Genomic DNA, 24,228 nt, shown 5'->3' on the forward strand with positions numbered 1-24,228 from the left:
AGTCAAATAAAATAATCTTTTATTTCATTGTTATTAATAAATTAATACTTTAATATTTTTAATTTTTCAACCATTGATTAATTTCAGCAATGTTTCTGAAAATTTGGAAAATACTATTAAATGTGCAAATATGACAATGTTCCACAAATTAGTAAGCAGCTCTTGTGCTATCTGTCATATTTATTTTTATCTGCTGTATTTGTTTCTAAATTAAATATTTTTGATTTTGTGTTTGTAACAATAAGTGAGTACTGTGATATTTGTATTATTATGTTGGCATGGTGCTTCCGTCAAATCGGTCTTTTCACTTTCCACCACCAGATGGCAACAAACCACTTCAAAAAGATCGTCACAGTGCTTGTTCTGCAGAATGTGAATCACACATCAACATTTAAACATTGATAACAGTTATACCATGAACAAATCGGTCATTGAACTTATGACTTAACAGACTGGATTAAAGAGGACGTTAAGCCTTGTTGTCGCGCAGGGTGTAATAAAGAATTTGATTGCATTTGGAGTGAAAAATTAGATGAGCACCAGTAAGATATGTCAATATCCATCCGCAGAAGAAAAGCATCCGGTCAACAAACAGATTCACATTGCCTGAAAATTAAAATGTGTGACTTCCTCATGGACAACTCATCCATAAAACGCTGGAGACAGCAGAGCTCTTTATTCCAGCACACTCATTCAGCTCAGTTGTCATCCACAGCATCATTGGGTGTCCTTACCTATCAGCCATAAATCTGTGCAATGACTTTGTGTGAGAGGCGAAACCAACAGTGAAGAAACATTTGTGCATCCTGTTTTAATCACACAGAATAGTCGTTTTGGTGCATGTGTTCAGTCTTTCTTCTCTTCTACACCTATGGTATTCCTACTTGTTCACATTTTACCCTTAGCCTTGTTCATGTTCCTCATACATGCATGCTGCAACGGTTGATTTCATTCTTCTTCTTCGTTCTCTACTTCTTCTTCTTCTTATCATCATTATTATTATTATTATTATTATAGTAGTAGTAGCAGTGATAGTAGTAGGTGTAGTATTCTTGTTATGATTTTATCTTTTACACCTAGTATTCAACTTTTGCTCAAACTATTACTGCTTTCGTGCAGCATTTGTTTTACCCTTATTAATAGGGCTCTCTTAATCCTGCTTCTAAGTATAATTCATATATATGAATATATATATATAAAATATGTGTGTGTGTGTGTGTGTGTGTGTACATATATATACATAAGTAGTTTGTTCTGTCTAACATCTGTCATTATTATTTTTATTGTTTGTCTTTTCTGAACATTCATATAGTTAAATATCTATGTGACAAACTCCCCATCAATGACAAAGTTTTCCTCACACGCCCCCCCCCCCCCCCCCCCCCCCCCCCAACCCCCCAAGCTCTGATGTTTCCACCCGCACCCGGAGACTGCGCAGAAGGAGTTTGCAGGGAAAAAGTGCCGATGCCAGCAGAACGGAGAAAGTTCATGAGCTCAGGATGTTCTGGTGAAGAAAGAGCACAAGAGGTTCAGACCAGCCGAGGCAACGGACGCCAGTCAGACGGAGCGACAGACACAGCAGCTGACACACGGTTCACAAGTAAACATGGACTTTCCGACGATATTCAGCGGTCGTCGGATCGTTCTCAATGTGTTTTTGCTTCAGCTCATCGCCTTTCAAGCAGCATATTCTGCCCCTTCGCCTGTTATCAGGTTTCCCGGAGACGATACTACCCCCTTAACAGACAAAGAAGTTGCTCTGGTAAGTTACTGGTGGCTTACAAACGTGTACCTCAAGGAGACTTTGCTGTACACCGATGTGATGTATGTTCTGCAAATAAAACTTTCTTGTCAAAAGGGAGAAAACTTTATTTTTTTCCCCCCCTCCAGCACTATCTGAATAAGTTTTATGGGTGCCCAGAAGACAGATGTAACCTGGTGGTTCTTAAGGACACTTTAAAGAAAATGCAGAAGTTCTTCTCTCTGCAAGAAACTGGAGAAATTGATGCCAAAACTGTGGAGATCATGAAAAAGCCTCGCTGTGGAGTCCCAGATGTGGCCAATTACAACTTCTTCCATAGGAAACCCATGTGGCAGAAGAAGGACATCACATACAGGTCAGAGCATTGCTACTTCTCAGTATTTGAAGTACGGTAATCAATAATCATATTAGCAGTTTTTAAGGGGAAGGGGGGGGGTATAGATCTTAACATAATCACAAAGGTTTCAATCATGTAGGAGTGCTGTCTCTCACAAAATATGTCCAATCTGTTAATAAGTGTGAAACCAAACCACATCAGAGCCATTGTTTAATTGGCCTTCACCAGCTAGTTTCCAATGACCAAATGACAAAATCTATGAAAATATTTTGGAATTGAGAGATGGACCACAGCTTGGCCCTGTTTGACCCTCGACATGCAGTCGGCCCCACCCCCATCCACACAGTCGTCAGACGCTTGCGTCTTGCTAACATACGACATTCCTACACAGTGTGTGTCAGGTCTCTTGTTTTGTTCTGTTTGAGGTTCACAACAATGTGTTTTTTTTTCTGTGTTCCCCGGCCCTTCCATTCCTGTCTGCCTGTGTATGTGTCAGCGAAAAAAAAACGCTACATGCCAAAGACAATAACAAGCAGAAGATCTTTGGCTTTAGGAAAGGACTGGGGTGCAGATCAAGGCTTGTGGCTGAACACTTTCAGGGAGCATCACTGCCAGATGATTCTCCAGACTGTCCATTTTTTCCAGAGGAGGACTCCAAAGAAAATACAACCCTCCTCCGTTGTTGTTTTCTTTGTTTCTTTCAATAGTCTTTTTTTTCACTCTGCAGAATCTTGGGCTACACTCCTGATCTGGATGAGGAAGTTATAAATGACGCTTTCTTCAGAGCCTTCAAAGTCTGGAGTGATGTAACCCCTCTCACTTTCACCCGCATCTTTGATGGAGAGGCTGACATCATGATTAACTTTGGCCGCAATGGTATGCCATGTGTGAGCAGATGAGTCGTCTTAGGGTTTGGCTAATATCTATGTGCTTACTTGCCTTCAGTGTAGAATCGACAGAGGCTTTTTCAAATTTCAAATCAGGTGGGGGCAGCATATTTTCAAGAGTTCAGTTGTTCTTCCATCGTAAGTAAAAGGGAAATGCGAACTTTCTTATTGCAAATTAATGTGGATACTCTGAATACCAATTTATTGTTCAGTGCTCATCTGTGGTCACGAGCACAGTGTGAATTGTTGCTGGAGTACCTCAGAGACAGTGATGTACAATTCCTCCATTCCAGTAAACCCACAGTTCTTCTCACTCAGGTGAGGAGCTGTGTTAATGCTTTGGAGTGGTTCCCACACTTCCTCAGTAGTACGTGTGGAGTAATAGAGTGATATCATGACAGAGGAATGATCCTTATACGAAGCACAGAACGTAGTAAGGTAGTTCCAGGTTAAAATTCAGATATCTGAAGATAAGTCAAGTGTTAACACTGACTGATGCCTTGAACAGAACATGGAGACGGTTACCCTTTTGATGGCAAAGACGGCCTTCTCGCTCACGCCTTTGCCCCAGGACCTGGGATTGGGGGAGATTCCCACTTTGATGATGATGAGCAGTGGACGTTGGGAGAGGGCCAAGGTACAGAGAGATACTATTCACAAGTATTTTCCAATGTTTTTGTTCAATGTAAAATTAAATAGATTACAGGTGTGCAAGTCTGCATGACAATCTAGATGTATGTTAACACATACACACGTGCACTAAATTGACTTTACTTTGTTCTGATTAACTCAAGTTTGTTTGAACTTTCAAACAAACTTTGTTTGAACCTCAGCCATCTGGAAGATGAACTGACAAAAAGTCTCACTTGCCCATATTTGTATTCGACCCAGATATGTTAATTTAATATGTTAATTTTGCAGAAGAACTATATGAAGCTATTTCAGCCTGTCTAAAGGTGTCTCTCAAAACTTAAAACAAGAATAGAAAACTATCTAAAACCTTGAAAAAAACACCAGTACAATCCAGAATCTTTTTTACAGTGGTGAAAGTGAAGTTCGGCAACGCTGATGGAGAGTTCTGTAAATTCCCCTTCTTGTTCATGGGCACCGAGTACAACAGTTGCACATCTCAAGGGCGTGACGATGGTTTCCTGTGGTGCTCAACCACATACAACTTTGATGAAGATGGCAAATATGGGTTCTGTCCCCATGAACGTGAGTTGACCTGTTTCTCAGAACTGCTGCATACTCATTTATGTTGATGTTTGTAACGTCATCTGTAAAGTACTTTGAATGTATGAATTCTGCTATACAAATACATTTCCTTTAGACATTTACATAATTTGCCCAATGATGTGGCACCACTGTTCCATAAAAAAAAGTGGACATTTTGTTAAAACTGTTTTACACACACCCTGCAGCAACACTTCATATCAAAGTAGTTAGATATTCAAATCTTTATTTGCTGCTGTTGGAAGAAAGTAGGTTGCACTCAATGCCAGGAAAGTGCTGCTTTTTGTTTGGAGTGGATTACGGAACATTTCTTTTCCAAGACACTGACCCACTTATAGAACACAGAGCTTTGTCGAACATCTTGTTTATCTTTGATATGCTGCTGTCCATTGTGCTAGCATGTTCATATAATTACAACACATGTACCGAGTGGAGCTACTTGTACTGTAGCTGTCTGTTGGTTGTTCTAGTTCAGCTCCCACTCTGAAAACATGGATCTACAGTTCTGAATCTGAGCTTCCTTTTTGTATTGAATTGTGCAAACATAACTATCTGATAATGGCTTTTCTTTGACAGTACTATTTACCCTGGGTGGAAATGGTGATGGTGCTCCATGTAAATTCCCCTTCACCTTCCAAGGGGAGAAGTATAATGAATGCACCACTCAGGGCAGGGATGATGGCTATCGCTGGTGTGCCACTACTGAGGATTATGACACTGACACAACCTACGGCTTTTGCCCAGAGACTGGTACGTCTGCTTGTGTAACCTCATGTACTCCTCTGCTGTGCAAACATCACTGTTACTGGTCATTTCGCTGTGCAGTGTGTGAGCAGTGTGTGAGCAGTGTGTGAGCAGTGTGTGAGCACTCGAATGCTCCAGTATTGCTCGCGGTCCGTTTAATGTGAAAGCATTTTAATGTGCAGTGCCTTATTTTCCACTCTGTCGGTCGGAGTGGGTTTGGAGTCGGGAAAGGAGAGGGGGAGGAAGTGAGATAGACAGAGCGTTATGACTGCTGAGGTTTCCATGTGCTTCTTATTGATTGGATTCAATGTAAGGGTGCCCTTGATAGCGTGAGACAGAAAACAACATTAAAAGTATTGCCAAGTTGAAAAAATGTCTGACTTTGAAAAAAAAAATCCATTCGTGCAGTTGATCGTTCTTGGTGGATTAGTCGGGATGTCGTGTGTATTGTGTTTCATGATACTGTCGCCAACATCATCTGCATGTGTTTTGCAATAATACAAAACTAATCAGACGTGCTTTGGTATTTGACTGATGTCCGAGTTTCAGCCACACATTTCAGTTCATTGCTCTGTTTCAGCCATGTCAACCATTGGGGGGAATGCAGAGGGAAGCCCTTGTGTCTTCCCCTTCACCTTCCTGGAAAACAGCTACGATTCCTGTACCTCATCCGGGCGGAGTGATGGCAAAATGTGGTGTGCCACCACCAAGAGTTATGACGATGACCACAAGTGGGGTTTCTGTCCCTGACCAAGGTATGACTCGTTGGTGAGCTGATGTATTGGACCGTTTTTTGCTATGGTGAAGGGAAGTGCAGCCAAGTGGTTTTACTAGTGAGGACAACGCAAACAAGAGCCAAACAAAAACAAAAGTATTAGTCATGTCGTCACCATAACCTCAAGCACTTTCACAACAAACAGAGAAATACACTAATAGGTCAGGTCAGAGTTGTACCCCAACAGATTTCACCTTTGAGTAGATTGAACTGATACACATCTTCATAAATTCTGGTTTTGGCTCACGATTCCAGGCTACAGTTTGTTCCTGGTGGCAGCACACGAGTTTGGTCATGCACTTGGCTTGGAGCACTCTCAAGATCCTGGAGCACTGATGGCCCCCATTTACACCTTCACTAAAGACTTCAGGCTTTCTCAGGATGATATTAAAGGCATCCAGGAGCTCTATGGTGAGTAGAGACATATGTTTACCCCCCAGGGAATGTGTGTGGTTCTTATATTCATGCTTCATGTTAATATTCATTACTACCTGATGAACAGGTGCTGGGACAGACAAACCACAGCCTCCAACCCAGGGACCCGTCACTCCCATGGACCTCTGTAAAGAGCCTGTTGTCTTTGATGCTGTTGCACAAATCAGAGGCGAGACCTTCTTCTTCAAGGACAGGTAACCACATGGAACGTTGTTCAGACAACTTAGGAAGTGTCCCATCGCCAGATTAATACCAAGGAGAAAGGAGCCTCAGTTCCTATGTCGATCGAAGTATTGACCTTTTTGCCTGCCCAGGAAGGTGCAAACAGTGATCTTCCCTGTGAGTTATGCAAGTGAAAACAACTGTCTGAACAAGTGGAATTTCAGAAACAACTTGACACGAGGTTTCCTGTTTTCTTTTGTCATGGGAATCTCCAGTCACTTCACTGATGTGAAAATTAGTTTGAGGCAGAAACAAGCTATACTCCTGCAGCAACGACCAAGTACTTATTAGTCATAAACACTGTCTACAATCCTCCACAGGCGCCAGTGAGTTTTGTAAGCTTACTGTCTGTCTACTCACTCACCCCACCTAGACGAGAACTCTCATGATGTGCTGTGCTTTGGTCAACATTACTTTGTGAGTCAGTGTAGGAACATGTGTATCCCAACAGCTGAAGTTGGTTCCTGACATATTTCCAGGATGTGCTTTTATGAGAAGAAGTATAGAAAAAGTAAATAGATAATGCAAAACTAGATATCATTGCTAGTTTCCCGGTGTAAGGGCCGTTAATCTGCCATGTTTTTTTTGTTTTTTGTCCAAAGCAAACAGGCCAGTAGACAAAACAAAGATTACGGTATTCACTTTGCCTGGTATTGCACCTAAATATCTTTTTTAAGAGAGAATGACATTTTCTTTCTTTGGCTACATATTTACTGCAATCGTCAGTGCAGAAATTCCCCCTGTAGATTGTGCGTTGTGTCTTTTTTGGCTCTGCTGAAACTGTGACTCATAATGCTCATGCATTCTGAATTATGTATTGTCTTGTTATTGTCTTGTTGTCCAAATCCAAGATCATCTGGCAAAGCCTGGCCACTAAATATCAAATAACTCAGAATAAATGTGTCTGACTGGTTTCTGGGGAAACAATTGTCTGTTTTCCTAGCTTTGTGGAAGGACATATACACAGAAGAGTATTTACCTTATACTGGCGTTTTATGTTGACCTCCGTCCGTGCTCCGAAAACGAATCCATTCATGTCACTCTCAAAGTTCACTAACCTTTAGGCCTGTTTCGGGGCATCATCAGCATTCTGTCTGTACCTCCATGGTGACCTGGGCCAGGTGACTGTAAAAAGAAAATGTGCAGAAGTAGAAAAAAGAACATTTGAAATAGATTTTGACACACAAGCATCATGGTAAATATCCCAGCGCTTAATTATTTCAAAGTAAATGTGGACGAGCTTACGTTATATAACCTCTGTGTCATCTGATTAGCTGAAGGCTAATGTTTTTGCTCTCCGGTTTGTTCTTTTTTCAACACTCAAACAATTTAATTGTGTTAAATGTCAATGCAATTGTATTTATTCAACAGTTAATAGCATTTCAAATGAAGGCTTTCTTCATTTGTTGCTTTCCTTGATTGTGGTGTTAATTGTATTTCTAATGAGTTATGGAGTACCATAATGTAATACATTTAAGTGGTGATAGCAAAGAAAAACACCAAAGTTTGGGATTCAAAAGATTGGAAAAAAAAAAGGAAACTTGCTGTAAAGTCCCCATGTCAGCTGTATATTTGGAAGAGAATAGTTCACCGGGGGTTCATTTATTTGAGCAACACTACTTACGCCACAATCCATCATGAGTTATTCTTTTAGTTGTATGTAGTTGTAAGTTAGATACTATTGTCTTGGTCAATAGCTCACCTGCAGCAGATAATTACATAAGGACACCTTTGGGTATGTCGTATGCTCTCCAATATAGAGTCTGTTATCACCGTTTTATCATCAGTCTCACTTCACGTGATCCCATGTTTGTTTACTAATCAGGCGATCTTTTTCTTTTTAAAAAATAGGTCAGTGGAAAAGTGTTTGGGAAACTGTGCTTGTTGCGCAGCAGTATTTAAAATCCAGGCAAGATAGGTCTTGTTCCACTGGCGTCGGCAGCCTTACCCTTAACGAGAACCAGATGCTCATGAATTAGGCCATTGTGGCTGACTCAGCCAGTGAAGCGCTTGCACTAACCGCCCCTCCACACACACACACACACACACACACACACACACACACACACACACACACACACACACACACCAGGCTCCTTTCACTCTCATTTCATCCCCAGCTCATCAACCTCATCAACCTCCCGGTTGTTCACCCCACTCATTCTCTTTCTGCCAGGTTCCTGTTCAGGTCGGTTAACTTCAGAAGCAAACCCAGTGGACCGATGCTAGTAGCCACCTACTGGCCGGACCTGCCCGCCAAGATCGATGCTGCTTATGAAAACCCAGTAGAGGAAAGAACCGTCTTCTTTGCTGGTATGCTGATAAAAACTGCTGATTTAGCGGTTTAGAGTGTTTGTCATCCTAAGCGCACACCCTGGTCATCTCATTCTTGTCCCAGTGGTAATCAGAGAAACAGACAGTTTGCCTTTTTAATCACAAGGTGTCTTTTACCACTTGGATGCCATTTTTACTGACTGGAACATTTGGAGAAGCAGGAATGTTGGTTGAGCAGCATCTTGTGTAGCATGTGCTGGGACACTTAAGTTCCTCCACAATACCTATTAGTGGTTTATAATACAGTCTTTATATTTCAATTGTATGAAGCTCCTTCCTGAATGCTGATGAGATTTCAGTGTGCAGCTTTGATGAAATCCAGAGCTTGTTTTGAGTGACTGACCATCCTAATGCTGATGGTTTCACAGTGGTTAAATCCATTGTAGTTTTATATATCAGACAGTTCTGTCCTACAATAACCAATAAAACAGATGTCCTCCTGAGTTTTCGTCTAAAAAGCTCTGCTTATATTTGTAATCCTTAGGCAACGAGATGTGGGTCTACAAGGCTGATGAGTTGGAGAAAGGCTACCCGAAGAGGCTCCATAGTCTCGATCTCCCTGCAGATGTACAGCAGATCGATGCAGCCTTCAACTTTAGGAAGAACAGGAAGACTTATCTTTTTGCAGGAGACAAATTTTGGAGGTGAGCTCATATACAATATGTCACCATCCCTGGGTCACATCTTTTGCCAGTTGGTATTTGAATTGGTATGTGAGTCATGTGAAAGAATTATTTGTGTGTGATTTCCCTGCTTTGTGTGTACAGATACGATGAAAACACAAAGAGGATGGACCCTGGTTTCCCTAAACCTATCGCTGATTCCTGGAATGGCATCCCAGATAACATTGACTCTTCCTTCAGTCTCAATGGAATTGGTAATTACGTTTTTTATTCATTCATGACAGGATTACATATATATGAAAACATATATTTTTTATTCTTAAGACTACTTGCCACATCATACTATCGTCACTATGAACTTAAGTCCAGCTTTGTTGTACAGTCGGTTATATAATAACAATAAAAGATGTCTAATGTGGCCTGTAGGAGTGACATGATAAATAAAAACAACAATTTGTTATTATTTCTTTTCATTTTACACATTAGGACATCTCACCTGGTGTATAGTACCCACATACATGCCAATACAGAGCAATTCATACCCTCAAATTAGAGCCTCATAAGTAGCAATTATCTAAGCACAGCTAGATCTCTTCAACCCATGTCGTGTTGTTGTCACAAGCCCGTAGTAAAGACAGCAAAAAAACAAAAAACAAAAAAAAACAGAACAGGTCATGGTGCTTTGTGATTACAACATAGCTTTAAACGTTCGGTGCTGGTTGTGCATGTCTGGCATTGGGCCTCAGTCAACAAAGTATTTCATAGACCAAAACCCAGAAAGCCAGAAAGCGGGAGATGATGCCAAGAAGGCAGAAATGAACTGCTCCAAGATAAGCAGACAAACCTGCAACATGAGGAAGTAAATCAAGCTGGGGGGAATAGTTCAGAAATTAGGGAGTGGTCTGTGGTCTGGTCTTCCATAATGTTTCTGTTTGTCTAGTATGATTAACGTGGTAGATTATGTTAGCTTTGCTTGTTAGGGAGCTGAGCAAGAAAATCCCATACATGTTGGTGAATTTTACGCTTGATAAACTTCCTGTATGTCTGTAGCTACTTACTGGGGTGGTGTGATTTTTTTGAGTGGCAAGCAAGGAGGGATTTTTCCATTACTGCTCTCTTGACATACACAGTACTGTAAGCATCTCATAGCCCCAACCACCACCCAGAGTACACACATTTATGTAAAGCAAGTCTGTGCACCTCTACACAAGTGCCTCTGTATGATTTCTCATTAGCATAACTTGGAGAAAAAGGCTCAGCTCTGACTGCTGCAGTTTATTTTAACCATTTTCACATTGATTGAACGTGAACAGTCTTTTGCACAGTAGTAGCGGTAGTGTAACACTGGTATACATGCGTATTTGAATTTCTCACTCTGAAACATGGAAACTGTATTATGTTAAAATACTATTTTATATACAGTATTCCCTGTCTTCTCCAGATTACAGTTACTTCTTCAAAGGCAACCACTACTTCAAACTGGAAGACAGCAGCTTGAAGATCGTCAAGCTGGGTGAAATCACAAAGGACTGGCTCGGTTGTTGAGCATTTCCAAAATGTTTCGCAACTGGCTCATTCCTGAGAAGACCTCATGAGGACATCAGACACAACTTGAGATTGCCCCATTTCCTCAGCGTTGTATGTCTGCTGCTGCACGCTTCCCCAGGAGGCATGTTCCTCTCAGCCTGTATAACCAGCTTCCAGCTTTGTAGAAAGACACCTTTGGAACTTCTACACAGGCTGATCATAGGCAACTGGAAATTTGCTATATTACTTTGTGATATTGATGTTTTATTTCTGTTTGTTATGCTGATGCAAATTCGTACAACACATACCCAGTTTTTATTGTTTTATTTTTTAAAAAAACTCTGACATGAGGTATGTCTACACTGCATTGAATACTGTGCTGTGAGATAATACCTTTCTATGCTGATTTGAGTCTGAAAAGGATGTGAGGAATTCACATTGACAAAGGAAATTCGTCCATGGTCAGTGTGCTAATGCAGTTGTAGAATGTGTCGTTTTTAAATAAGTCATTCTCTCATAGTTGTGCAATGCATTTCACAAAATGAATTTGCACAACGTGTCTTACCGAAAATGGTGCTTTTGGAAATGCATATAGTCCTATATATGTATATTATGTCTTTTAAGAAATGGTGACAAATTAAAGGGAAATACTGTAATTTCATAAAATGTCTGAGAAAGGTGTTGGACTACACGTCTGGTGGAAGGATCGAACTGTCTTTCCCAAGTACACAAACACGTAGGTTTTCAGCTGGGTTGAGATCTGGTAACGGTGAGGCAGATGAGTCACATCTTGTCCACAGATGAGGACATTGTCACCCTCACGGTTTCGCCACCCTCATTCAAAGTTTCCTTTAATTTGTCACTTGTGGTATGTATACATACACTTTTTATATTGTATAACTAAGTCTGATCAGACTACTTAACATCCTTAGGGTATCAGACAGTAGTACTTGCGGGCATACATTATTCTCCAAATGGTTAGCACTTTTTATAGGACAATGTATTCGGGAACTGCACAATTTGGAGACCAGCGTGTCTTGGCAACTCCAACTTTACATGAATTTGACTGACAGTTGAGAGAGAAAGAAGGCACCGGTTGCCTCTAGAGGCTGTATAGGTTTACTATGTGATGGAGTCACGACACGAGTACCGCCATAGTATTGTTTAATCTTTTTATATTTTCTGCTCAGTCATGAATTTTTATGATTCAGTTTGTGTTGTTTTCAATGCTTGTGCACTTTTTTTTACTGTCATCAATAAAGATGGTCAATGTAAAGTGGATCAGTGATAAACAAGTACCTGCATATGCTGACTGACATGACATGCCGAATTGACATACTTTCCCCAAAACCAAAGTAGAAGAAAACAAAAACAACACTAGTGTTTAGGGATACAAGTAGAGTAGAGTAAGAGACTCTCTTGACTTAAAATTGTAACTGCAAATTTACAAAATCTGTCATCTCTTATTAGACCACTTTTAACTTGTGACGTGTAGAACGGAATGAGCACGCTGAGGATGTTTTTAACAAGCTTTGCGCCATCTAGTGGACATCTATGAGTTTTGAATGCAACAACGTTTTCATTTCACCAGTGACATGTATATTTATATGTATATAAGTTTGGGCCAATATTCTCTACATATTTGTAAAATGTTTACGTCAAACTTACTATTTTTTTATTCCATTGTTTTTCCTCCACTGTCAGCACTGGGGGGTAGTGGATAAAACAGAAGGAGGATGATTAGTACCTGCAAACATTACATGCACATGCACGCGCGCGCGCGCGCGCGCACACACACACACACACACACACACACACACACACACACACACACACACACACACACACACACACACACACACACACACACACACACACACACACACACACACACTGACTGTAATCCTCCAGAAAGACTCTTGTTCTCTCGGACCAGGCAGCCGCGGACGAGGAGGCGGAGCTTCCGGACTGAGAGAGGTTCCGGTGTGTCTGCTCTGTGTGTGTGTATGTGTGTGTGTGTGCGCGCTTTTGTGATTTCACACATTTGCTCATAGAAAGATGGAGAAAGCGTCACAGCAGGCGCCTCCGTTGAGGAAGTGAGGTGCTCACATGAAGGCGCTTTGACCGCATCGTTCTGCGTGTTTTCGTCGCGCCCGCGATGCCGCCGCAGCGGGTGTTCGTCCTCCCCCGGCAGCAGTCCCTGCTGCTGCCCGCGGTCATCAACCCCTTTGTCCAAGACACTAAACTCACCAGAGCCGATGTGGTTAAAGTGAGTATCTATTTGAAGTGACATCAGTGGATCTGTGCGGTTGTCAGAGGTGTCTGCGTGCGTGCGCGTGTGTGTGTGCGCGCGCGGGGGCCTCTAATCTGCAGCCGCAGCGAGACTCCGCAATCCGCTTGGAGAAGGTCCGGAACAATGAGACCCGCTGTGGCTGCACGGTGGTCATGTTTCTGTGGAATGTAAACAGGGTGCAGTCTCTTCATGATACAAGCCAGTTCATAACGTGTGTGTGTGTGTGTGTGTGTGTGTGTGTGTGTGTGTGTGTGTGTGTGTGTGTGTGTGTGTGTGTGTGTGTATCTACACCTCCTTTTAGTGTGTCCTCCTGGGAATCTTCCTTGTTCCTGTTCGTGCCATCCTCCTATCCCTGGTTCTCATGGTGACATGGCCAGTAGCGGTCATAATAACCTTCAAGCATCCTCTGAAAGGAGCCGTGGAACCAATGACAGGCTGGAGACGGTAAATAGGTCGTGTCAGCTCCTTATCAGAAAACATGGACTGTAGTGTGCATCAACCTGCCTGCATCAGTGACTGTCAACACCAGCAGGCCGAGGCAGTCTCATCCCAAGTCACCCTCCCTGCTTCTAAATCCTACCGTGCACCCATTGGTGCCTGCTAGAGATGCAGCAGGATATTGACTGATTCCAGCTAATGGAGGATGTTAGTGTGTAGTGAACTGAATCAATCCAACGCCAGACGCTGCCATAGCAGTGTTATTTTCATCAGAGTGTTACAATACCTTCCAAAACAATTGAATAGTAGTAATTAATTAGAGTTCAGGAAGCTTTCCTCACCTAGTTCATTGCATCGAGGTTAATGGCTAGGGCACTGCGCCACGTGCAGAAACCAAACTGTCCCTTTTTCCACAGTTAACCATTTCAAATGTATTAGGAATGTGAATACAAATGTCAGTTTGACAAAGCATGATGAGACAGAAGGAGTATGTCCCTGCATCCATAAACACAACAGCGAGGCAGTGTTTACTCAACATAATGGTTCCTGACAGGACTTGAAACACACTCCCTTTTCTGCAGAATGAAGCATTTTCTAGATCATATCTGCACAAAGACTACTTCAGCTCAGTTCTCGGAAAGAGAGTTAAGTCCAGGGCCTAATAAACGGAGGGACAACCGAACGGGATGCAACATGGACACAAACTCAGTTCACAGCTCTGCAGATAAAAGGAATGTTCTTGCCACAGTAGAACACTTCTAGGACTCTAACAGGATTATGCCCAAATATGGTTTCGGAACAGGAGACCACTTATCTTCGTTGTTTTCACAATCACAGAGTTTATCAAGGAGCTGAAAGCTCACATTTACAATAATGACAGTGACCTATTGGAAAAACATGCACGTCTTGTTATTCATAACTGCTTTCTGCTCTTCATATTTCAAATTTACCAGCTCTCAGATATTCATAAACTTGGTGCCTCGTGCAAACATGGAGAAAAGGTGGGGCGTGGGAGAAAGAGTCAGTCCAGAAGTTCAGAACTGAGACAATTGCAGCAAACAGGGCAGGTTCCATCCAGCGAGTGCAGATTATTATTTATTATGATAAATATCTGAAATGTGCTTAGTTTCACGGCGGTATTTTAGCTATAATACCAGGATAGCTCTGACAGCTGCACTTTGATCACTTTTTGTCCACGACAGGAACCTTTCAAATGTCGCTTTATTTTGCCGTCTGTGCATTCTGTGCCCCTGAAATGAGGAACTGAATGGTTGTGTGTTACAGAGAAGTGCAAAATTGTGCAACTCTGACCACTTAAAGTGTTCCAAGTCAGAGGGAAAGAATTTTTTGAAGAGCGTTTGTCTTTTTAATATCTCATGTCTTTAATGTCCTCGTTGTCAGGTTCATGTGTAGGAGGGTGATGGCTGCCTTGGGGAGAGCTTATTACTTCTGCATGGGCTTCCGAGTGGTGGTCAAGGGCAAACAAGTCAGCAGCAGTGAGGCCCCCATCCTGGCTGTGGCCCCCCACTCCACCTTCTTTGACGGCATTGTGTGCATTGTCGCTGGACTGCCATCCACCGTCTCCCGCGTTGAGAACCTGGCTACGCCCATCTTTGGCAGTGAGACTCTCTGTTTGCTCCCTCTCGATACAGGAGAGTCTGGGTGAGTCCTGACCTGCTGTCGTCTTTCGTCCCCGCAGGGTTTGTCCGCTGTCTTCAGCCCGTACTGGTGTCCAGAAAGGACCCGGACTCGAGGAAGAACACCATCCAAGAGATTGACAGCAGAGCCAAGTCAGGAGGTCACTGGCCACAGGTCAGTCAGGTCGTACAGACGCCTCATCCCTTAGTGCAGATGAACAATATCAAACGCAACGTGTTGCCAAAGAAAGTTTCAGCTGAGCTGGGACATCTACCGTCAAATCAGGATGTGGGTTTGATTTCATCACTTCCTGTGCTGGTTTGAGAGATTCAACGTTTATTCAGTCTCCAAAATGTAAACAAATATATGTCGTCAGTGCCAAAATACGTTATCCACCTGATATTAGTTGTCACATTAAATATATTTGTTTTTCAGGTTCTGATATTTCCAGAGGGAACATGTACAAATCGCTCCTGTCTTATCACGTTCAAACAAGGTAAAGATACTTGATGAAAATACACAAAACAAGCCAACAGACAAAGAAAACCTACAAAATGCATTGAATATACATTTCAACAGATGGAATCACTGATACCACATTGTTCACTCATGCATTGTTTGATAATCATCATCTAGAGAACGAGCTTTTACTGTTCAGTACTTGAAAGTTGTATTCACTAACACAAAGTTCTAACCTCTGAGTGTTGTTTCCACTTCCTCATCGACCTTTCTTTACGGTTGTAGGTGCCTTTATCCCAGGAGTACCTGTGCAGCCTGTGCTTATGAGATATCCCAATAAACTAGTAAGCAATGTTTCAGGCTGCAAATAACTCTTTGTGTTATCAGGTATCTGTTGATGATTCATTCTTGATGTTGATTACAGATCTGTTTCCCAAACCTTAAAATGAAGTCAAACAATGACTAAGAAAGTAAAAATCTGATTTTTCCATAGAAACACATAAAAACAATTAACCATGCATGAGCATTTGAATGGGTGTTGGTTAGTTGTTGCAGCCTGTGTGATGGTAATGGTGACATATTGTTCATAACATGCAGATGCAACTTTGCATTTTAGTTTGTAGGAAAGGAAATAAAATGCATGAAAAGGACGTGTACAATGTTATTTAATCCTTTTATCCTTGAAATGTTACGATTTATTCTCAGTTCCAGTGCTCATAAATACCAGATGTGCACTCAACGTCAACATGTTGGTTTATGGCTTCTTTTCTGTTTCTTCTCCAGGACACAGTGACATGGACCTGGCAAGGTTACAGCTCGTAAGTATTTTCTTTCGGAATACAAGATATAAATTCTGTCAGTTCCTCCACCTTGAGCAGCACTTGGTGTTCCATTGTTGGATGAAGTATGTAGTGTAACTGGTTTTACTCATGTGCAGGAGGACCCTGCTGCTTCTCACTCTGTGCCAGCTTTACACCACGGTGGAGATAGAGGTAACACATCTGGCTTCAGTGTTAGTAGCTAGTTAGTTACTAGTTAGTAGTGACTTTTTTTTAGTTGTCAACAACAACAGACACAAACATGCATTTGTCATCATCATTCAGATAATGCACATACTTACTCATATTTTGAGTTAAGTGAGTTGTTATTTCTGTCGCCAGCAGTCAAATATATTATGGCCGAAACCCAAAAGTAGTCAGCCAAATAGGTACGGCAGTCAGGTCAGCCATGTACAGTATACATAGACAATAAACAATGCGGTGGAACAACGTCTCTTTGGGGCCAAGGTGTTGCATGATGCACAGGACTAGATAACGTGCACATAAAGTAAAACAAGAGCGACATGAAGTCCAGACATACGGTGACATGCAGTACAGTCATAACAATCATTATGCACACCGTAGACAACTTAATCTACTGTATACCACATATGTATTATACTATAGACACCAGCTGTGAATGAGCACAGCACAGACTGAAGACAGCAGCTGTAAATGGAAACAAATTTGGTCTGCTGTAGTTCAGCTGCCTGATGCTGTGGGAAAAACGGTTTTCTCATGCTGGAGCGTTTTAGTTTTCAGCTTATGGGAATGTTTTTAATTCCTTGCCCAGGTCTGTTTTTTTTACTTTCTGTCTGTGACCTCGCCGGTGTCTCCTGTTTCATCTGTTTGCTTCGTCATTCAGTTCCTGCCCCCACACATCCCCACAGAGGAGGAGAAGAAAATGCCGGCTCTGCTTGCCAGCAGAGTGAGGAACATCATGGCCCAGTACGTGACCACTGTATATCGCTGGAGCCAACACCGTTAATTGAAGGAATTGTGCCAATAACTTCTTTCAAATGGAGAATTGATGAAATGATCAACACATTGTCACCCCAGATGAGTTATTCTTTACAGATATTTGAAGGAATGTCATCATAGCCATCGTCTCATCTGCCGTGTGTTCGCAGGGCTCTGGGCGTCCCGGTGACCGACCACACATATGAGGACTGTCGTCTGATGATCTCAGCAGGGGAGCTGACACTACCCATGGAGGCCGGCCTGGTTGAGTTCACCAAAATTAGCCGCAAACTCAAGTAATGCTCCAGACCAAACCGTCCTGCCACAGCAGGGATGTCCAAGCCCGTCCTCGAGGGCCACCTATCCTGCAGGTTTTAGATGTCACCCTGCTCCTACCTCCCCCGAATCAGTCTCTGTGAAGTTCTGCAGTGGCCCGACAACCAGCTGCTGATTTGAGTCAGGTGTGTAGGAGCAGGGAGACATGTAAATCCTACTGGATAGACGGATCCTCGAGGACCGGTTGGGACACCCCTGTGCTACGGGTTTTTTTCCCCCTCGTAACTTGGCTGAAACACTGCAGTCAGTTTTGTATATACATTGATTAATCATTTAATTATTGACTGTCTTTTGTATGTTAAAAAGTCAAAATACCTGTTAGTTTGAAGCTTCTTAAATGGGGATATAAAACTAAATATTCTTAATTGGTAATCATTCAGTCATCAGTTAAAATCATTTGAGGGTTTATGAAACAATACCACATTTTTCTGCTGTTTTTTTACTACTTGATTAATGACATTAAAACAAACCAAACAAAAGTATTTTCAGCCCTAACGTGTGTGAATGTACAGCAAGTATTCAAATATTATCATACTCTGTTTTACTAAGTGATTGGGATCTTGAGTTTGACTTGACTCAGCGTTGATTTAACCTCATTGTCCTGAAACACACCCCGACTTCCTACTGACGCTCTGCTCACCTTCCCTCAGTCTGAAGTGGGACAATGTGAGGAAGGAGCTGGAGGTCTTCGCAGCCATGGCCAGCTCCTGTAAGGGAGGACGCATCACCATCGAGGAGTTTGCCAGGTTCCTGAAGCTGCCCGTGGACCCGGCCCTCAAGGAGCTGTTTGCAATGTTTGACAGAGTGAGAGGCCAAATGTTTTATGACCTTACAAAGTCTTCATTTATCTTCCACTACAAGATTATTTGCAAGATTCACTGTAAAAGAGTTCAACCGATGTCATTTACTAAAAAAAACAGTCACTGAGCTCTTCCACTTAAACCCAGCGTCTCTAAAAGGCAACTACTCAACTGCCTCAGCATCCTGGTACTTACTGGTGTGTTTTACCAGGAGTAATGACCATATCAATACATCATATAAGAATGAAATAAGCTAAAGGTAATTACACTTCACATTTTCCAGTTTCAATGTAAATTATACGAAATGCCAGTTTATCACCCTTTAGATTATTACAGAAAAAGCACTACTATTATTTCCTGGAAAGTCAAGAGTAGCATACTAATCTCTTTTCCTCCCCGTCCAGAATGGAGATGGTACCATCGACTTCAGAGAGTACGTCATCGGGGGTGACCATCTTGTGTCGACCAGCGAACACTGAAGATGTGCTTCAGATGGCTTTCAAAGTACGACACACCTTTTTTCTACTGCTTTACAGAGTCCTGAGAACTTGCATCTCTGTAGTTTATCTGTACTTTCACTTTCACCTTCTGTATAGTCATTTTTTAATGCTCCGACTGGTGACTCTCATTCACAGCATATATGCATCGCACTTGGGCAATGATTAGTGATAATTCCACTGCATATTTACTGCTGGAGTTTTCAAGCTTTCATATCTGGATTCTGTGAAAACTTGAGTTTGGGTGTGCTGAAATGAGGTTAGAGGGCCCAGCAGACAGCAGGCCGAGTTGTGGTGCGCCGTCAAAATACAGGAGCTGCACTCAGACAAGTTTGGATCTTATCATGTTGATGATGTGTGTCTGTTGGAGAGCGACAGTTCTGCTGTTTACATTGTTACCGAAGATATGAAGCTAAATGAGATTAACTGTGAGGTGATACCTATTGTAACCTTCATTAGTCAAATACATATCTTATCTCGTTTGTGCATCTCTTGTGCAGTTGTTTGACACAGACGAGGATGAGAAAATCACCCGAGAGGAGTTTACTGCTCTGCTGCGCTCCGCGCTGGGCGTGTCTGACCTCAACATGACCAAACTCTTCAAAGAGATTGATGCCGACTGTTCTGGTTTCATCACCTTCAGTGAGTAGGACCTGATCAGAGATGTGACCTAAATACTGTAGACTCTACCTGTTATATACACTCTTTCACTGTTCTTGGGGATTGTTTTTTTAGGTGAATTCCAATCCTTCGCCACAGCCCACCCAGAGTACGCCAAACTTTTCACCACCTACCTGGAGCTTCAGAGGTACCAAGCGATAAAGGAGGCGAGTCCAGGAGATCTGGAACTGGCCAGTCCGACCAGTTCGGAGGAAGACAGTACCTCTGACAAGAAAGATGACTGAGGACAGCCATGAACTGTGGTTGACTGCACTGAGAGAGCGCACTGAATCACCATTCAGACACGCCAAATACTATGATGCCCTGCAAAGACTTTAAATTTAATATAATAATAATTCTGATAATTCCGATATTTTTCAACCAGGGGCCCATTTCCCTGCATTTGCAGTTCCAAATGACGAATTGGGACCAAAATGGTTGTAACTAGTTCAGTGCAGGATAATGCAGTGATAACTAGAGGTTGACTTACTGATAATAAGAGGTTGACTTCCAACTACAACTCCACTCCAGTGATATCACACGTCTCTTACTGGAGAACTGAAGAACCTTTATATGATGCAGTCACACACACAAGGTTCCAGTCAGTTCCTGTCAGTGGCAGAACAAGCAGTTTTAATGCCTCATTTAGTATATTTTGCAAGAAAATGTTGGTCATTTTAGCCCATGTACACTGAGGAAATAGGATCCAGGCTGAAAAATACTGGAATAATTCTTCTCATAAATTCAGGAAATGACAAGTGAGACTTCTTCCTCTAGGCCACGCACTTGCTTTATCATATATGGCTTTAGAGTACTTTTATTATCGATTTTAGTGCCTTAAAAACGATTTAAAACCATTTCTCTCAGCTACTGTACAGAAAATGACTTATTGTCAATGTTTGTATGTCATGAAAACGGTCGTCAGTGTTTTAATTAGTTGTCATATAATTTGACTTGGATGCTTCTGTGTGTCTTTGTTTTGCCTTTGCTTGATCAACATGGCTCTGTAGGCGTCCTCTGTGATTGTTTGTGTAAATCAACTTGCCAAGCTAACACCTTTTTAAAATATCTTTGTGCTTCTGTGTTGCAGTATAATTAGTGTGCAGTCGACTTTATTAGAATCTACCCGATCTAAGGACCCACAGATGTTTTCCATTAAAAGTACGTCTCCGAAGAAGCGCACATGCTGTGCACCACACTTTTTTCCAGCACTCAGGGACAGACCTTGTAAGGCGGCTTTATAATTAGCAGGAGGTTTGCTTTGCATGTGTATCTATTTGCATTTCCACTGATGATGTTTGTTGCTGAGACAGCACAGCATCTGCACAGCTTTAAGTTTACTAAAGCAAATCAGCTCCTGAAAATAGGGCAATTTGTGAGCAAAAAGGCAACAGTAGTTCTTCACAACAGCATATTCCAGAGGGGTGTGTGTTCAGACTAACTAGAAGCAATGATAGTTATTAAGCAGGATGTGCTTCAATGCTGATGCCCCCACCCTGTTGTTTTTGTTAACACTGCAAATTTGTTTTTTTTAAGTTAGAAAAATAAACAATTTAAATAAGAAAAATACAATTTAAACCGACTTATGTTTTAATATTAAGAGAAGAAACTTTTGAAGAAGAATTGATGGTGATGAATTTAACAAAAGGCCTACAACGAGCCTGTCATTGTTTCAAACTGTGATTTATTTTCCCTGTAAATACTTTCAAAAATGACACAATGACAAACTGTATGGCAATTTAGCTTGTTTTCTCATACACTTTCTGTAATAACACATCTACAATTTTGAAATATCTGACTATTAAGGATGTATTTTGTGTCATTTTTGGATCCTTGATGTGAGAACATTTCATAGTTGCTGCTCTAAACTACCACCAGGTGTCAGCAGCCACCCATTCTATTTGTGTGTGTGTGTGGGTGTGTTTTTCCATGAGTTTTAAATCTTTTGGAGACATTCTCAATAAATTAAGATCACATATAAACAACAGAAGTAAGGAGTCACATTTAAAGACTGGCTTACATTTGTCAATTCTGGTTGGAGTGAAAAACAAATGGCTTTTTTTGTGCAGCGGGCGGCCAATAAATAGTGTTCAGTACACAAAAATGTTTTAACTATCCTCAATCTCAGACGTTGATAATGCAAAGCAAGCTGAAAACATTTATTCCTGGCTGGCAAAATAAAATTCAGCCTCCAGGAATGTGAATGAAAGGGATAACATACCACCCTAAAGAAATGTTGCTTTTCTTTGTCGTCACAAGATTGTATTAATTTTCTTCTTACATTGTTCCAACATGCTCTCACTGTTATGATAAACATGAATCCTGAGCAGGTAACAAACACCGGCGCATTGAGGAAGATTTGTTCCTAACAGAAATGTACACATCCTGATCTTTGATCAGGTACGGTACATTATTCTCCATTTTGTTGCTATATACAGAAGGTCCTCCATATCGTTCATTGATATGATTTTAGAAATGTTCATTGCTGCTAACTCCTGAGAGGAAAGGGGTGAGTCTATAAGAAAGAATGTCTTGATGCTATGGAAACCAAAGGCTGCTGTAGCATGTACAGTACAGTACAGTATGACATGGTTGTGTACACCAACAAAAGGCAGCAGGCTAACGGTAGCAGGGGGCTAAAATGAATGATGGAGAATGGTTTGCATCATTAAAAGCCTGCTGTTAGACAAACGGTGATTACCATCTGATTTCCACCTTAAATCTGTTTTAACCTTTTCAAATGTATAGAGGCTCATTTCATTTTAATCAAAAGGGATGAGAAGGCATGGAATCAATTAAGTCACAGTGTTGCCCCACTTACAACCGTGTGACATCCTCTGCCCACAGCTTCTGCACTTCTCTTCGCTCTCCACCCTCCCTTTGCATGGCTGTTGTATATTGCTGTATCCATTTCAGTCTTGCCTGCGGGGTCAACTGTCGCACCAGATTGTGGTAGAAACACATTGGTAATCGGATTTCGGTCTCCTCAGGTCCTGAGTGAGTAAGCAGCCTCTGTTTGTAGACCCAGTCTGGACACAGGCCCTGAACGGCGGGGTGGGTGGGGGGGCTGAAGGGGAATCACTGTGGCAGGCTGGAAGGAAAGGTCAGAATAGACAGACCACTATTAAACGGATGTGACACTGTGTGCCTCCATTTGAACAGGTAGCCCAGCTTTCTCAGGCAAAATGAGGACGAATATTCTGGGAGTTACAAGTGAAGTTTCTCCCTCATCTGAGAGTTGATTGATTTTGAAATGTAACCATTTCAAAATGATGTCCTCGGCAGTTGCTCAATGTGGGGATATTTAAAGGATATAACAGAAGAGGAAGAAATCAACTTTATTTATACTTTATTTTCCGACTGGAATACTTCTTCCTGTTTGGGACAAAAGGATATGCGTATGCGCCCAGGTGTGTGTTTACACACTCATGTGAAGTTTCCTGTGGATGGAATAAATACCATGGATACCATACAGCTGCAGAAACTGCATAAAAATGTCCATCCCATGTTCGTCAATAGCAGGACGGAGAGATGTGCATCAGCTGCTGTAGTGAGTTTAAGTACATTAAATGCTGGATTAGGCAGGGAAATAAGAAATGTTCTGCTAATTTATGGCACATGTAAGCAACACATTTGATGTGATTGGTTTGTAATGAGAACCATGTGACACCAATAGTAAGGGACATTCAAAGCACACTATCTGTGTGTTCTTCCACACACTTGAATTATCATCAGGTACTAAGTATTATACAGACAACATGTGGCAAGTTGTTAGCACTGGCCTATGGTTCAGTTCCTGGCTGGGGCTTGTTTTGACTTTGGGGGTCTTTTTGTGTGGCGTTTACATATTCTCCCTGTGTCAGAAAATGAACAACCTAAGTATTTTGTAACATTTCAGATGACCATGATGATGTAGCATGGCAACAGGATGTGACATCATACAGAGCCACAACTTTGAGAGCAGAGAGCATGTTTGTTCCAGCTGCTTGGTGCAGGGATATTACATTTACTTAATTTCCTGGAGACTTAACACTGGCCAACACATCTCACTCCAACCTTTGCTCACAACTGGTCTGACTTCAATCATGTCCGTCATGAGGACGTGGTTTTGTCCAAATAAACTGACGGTGCAAACAGATTTATGTCCCATCAACATGTTTCCATTACTTCTGAGGACTAAACACTTGCAATTGTCTTTACATTTTCCTGAAACGATTGCAAAACCAGAACCTGACCCTTGACTTAAACCGACTGCTCATAACAGGTTCTCATGTATGTAATCATTTCCCTTATGGGGAGTTTTTGTCCTTGTAAGAGATGTAAGTCCTGGTGCAGTCCCTTAGGCCCAGTCTCACCTAAGGCAATCGATTGTCAAACAGTGCTCCCGACAAAAAAAAGGAATTAACCTCCAATCAGCCATTTAATCTTGCGGGGGTACAACATTTTTCTT

At 41.7% G+C, this 24,228-nt stretch overlaps 2 protein-coding genes across 2 annotated transcripts; both read left to right on the top strand.

Moving 5' to 3' along the window:
* The first annotated feature begins 1,606 nt into the window (after window positions 1-1,606).
* Window positions 1,607-10,897, top strand: LOC144740061 (72 kDa type IV collagenase-like). Its single transcript, XM_078622943.1, is given in 14 exon segments — window positions 1,607-1,762; window positions 1,891-2,117; window positions 2,827-2,975; window positions 3,495-3,623; window positions 4,028-4,201; window positions 4,796-4,969; window positions 5,544-5,707; window positions 5,709-5,718; window positions 5,994-6,149; window positions 6,241-6,367; window positions 8,572-8,708; window positions 9,214-9,373; window positions 9,497-9,606; window positions 10,794-10,897. Coding segments are annotated over 14 exon segments (1,977 nt in total).
* Window positions 10,898-13,037: 2,140 nt separating this feature from the next.
* LOC144740060 (lysophosphatidylcholine acyltransferase 2-like) lies at window positions 13,038-20,023 on the top strand. Its single transcript, XM_078622942.1, is given in 15 exon segments — window positions 13,038-13,148; window positions 13,474-13,616; window positions 15,012-15,229; window positions 15,310-15,422; window positions 15,684-15,744; window positions 15,993-16,051; window positions 16,491-16,525; window positions 16,645-16,699; window positions 17,391-17,473; window positions 17,656-17,781; window positions 18,472-18,625; window positions 19,026-19,064; window positions 19,066-19,125; window positions 19,619-19,760; window positions 19,854-20,023. Coding segments are annotated over 15 exon segments (1,569 nt in total).
* Window positions 20,024-24,228: the final 4,205 nt, after the last annotated feature.

The sequence above is a fragment of the Lampetra planeri genome, unplaced genomic scaffold (assembly GCF_965212315.1).
Source record: "Lampetra planeri unplaced genomic scaffold, kcLamPlan1.2.h2 scaffold_1878, whole genome shotgun sequence".
Classification (NCBI taxonomy): domain Eukaryota; kingdom Metazoa; phylum Chordata; class Hyperoartia; order Petromyzontiformes; family Petromyzontidae; genus Lampetra; species Lampetra planeri.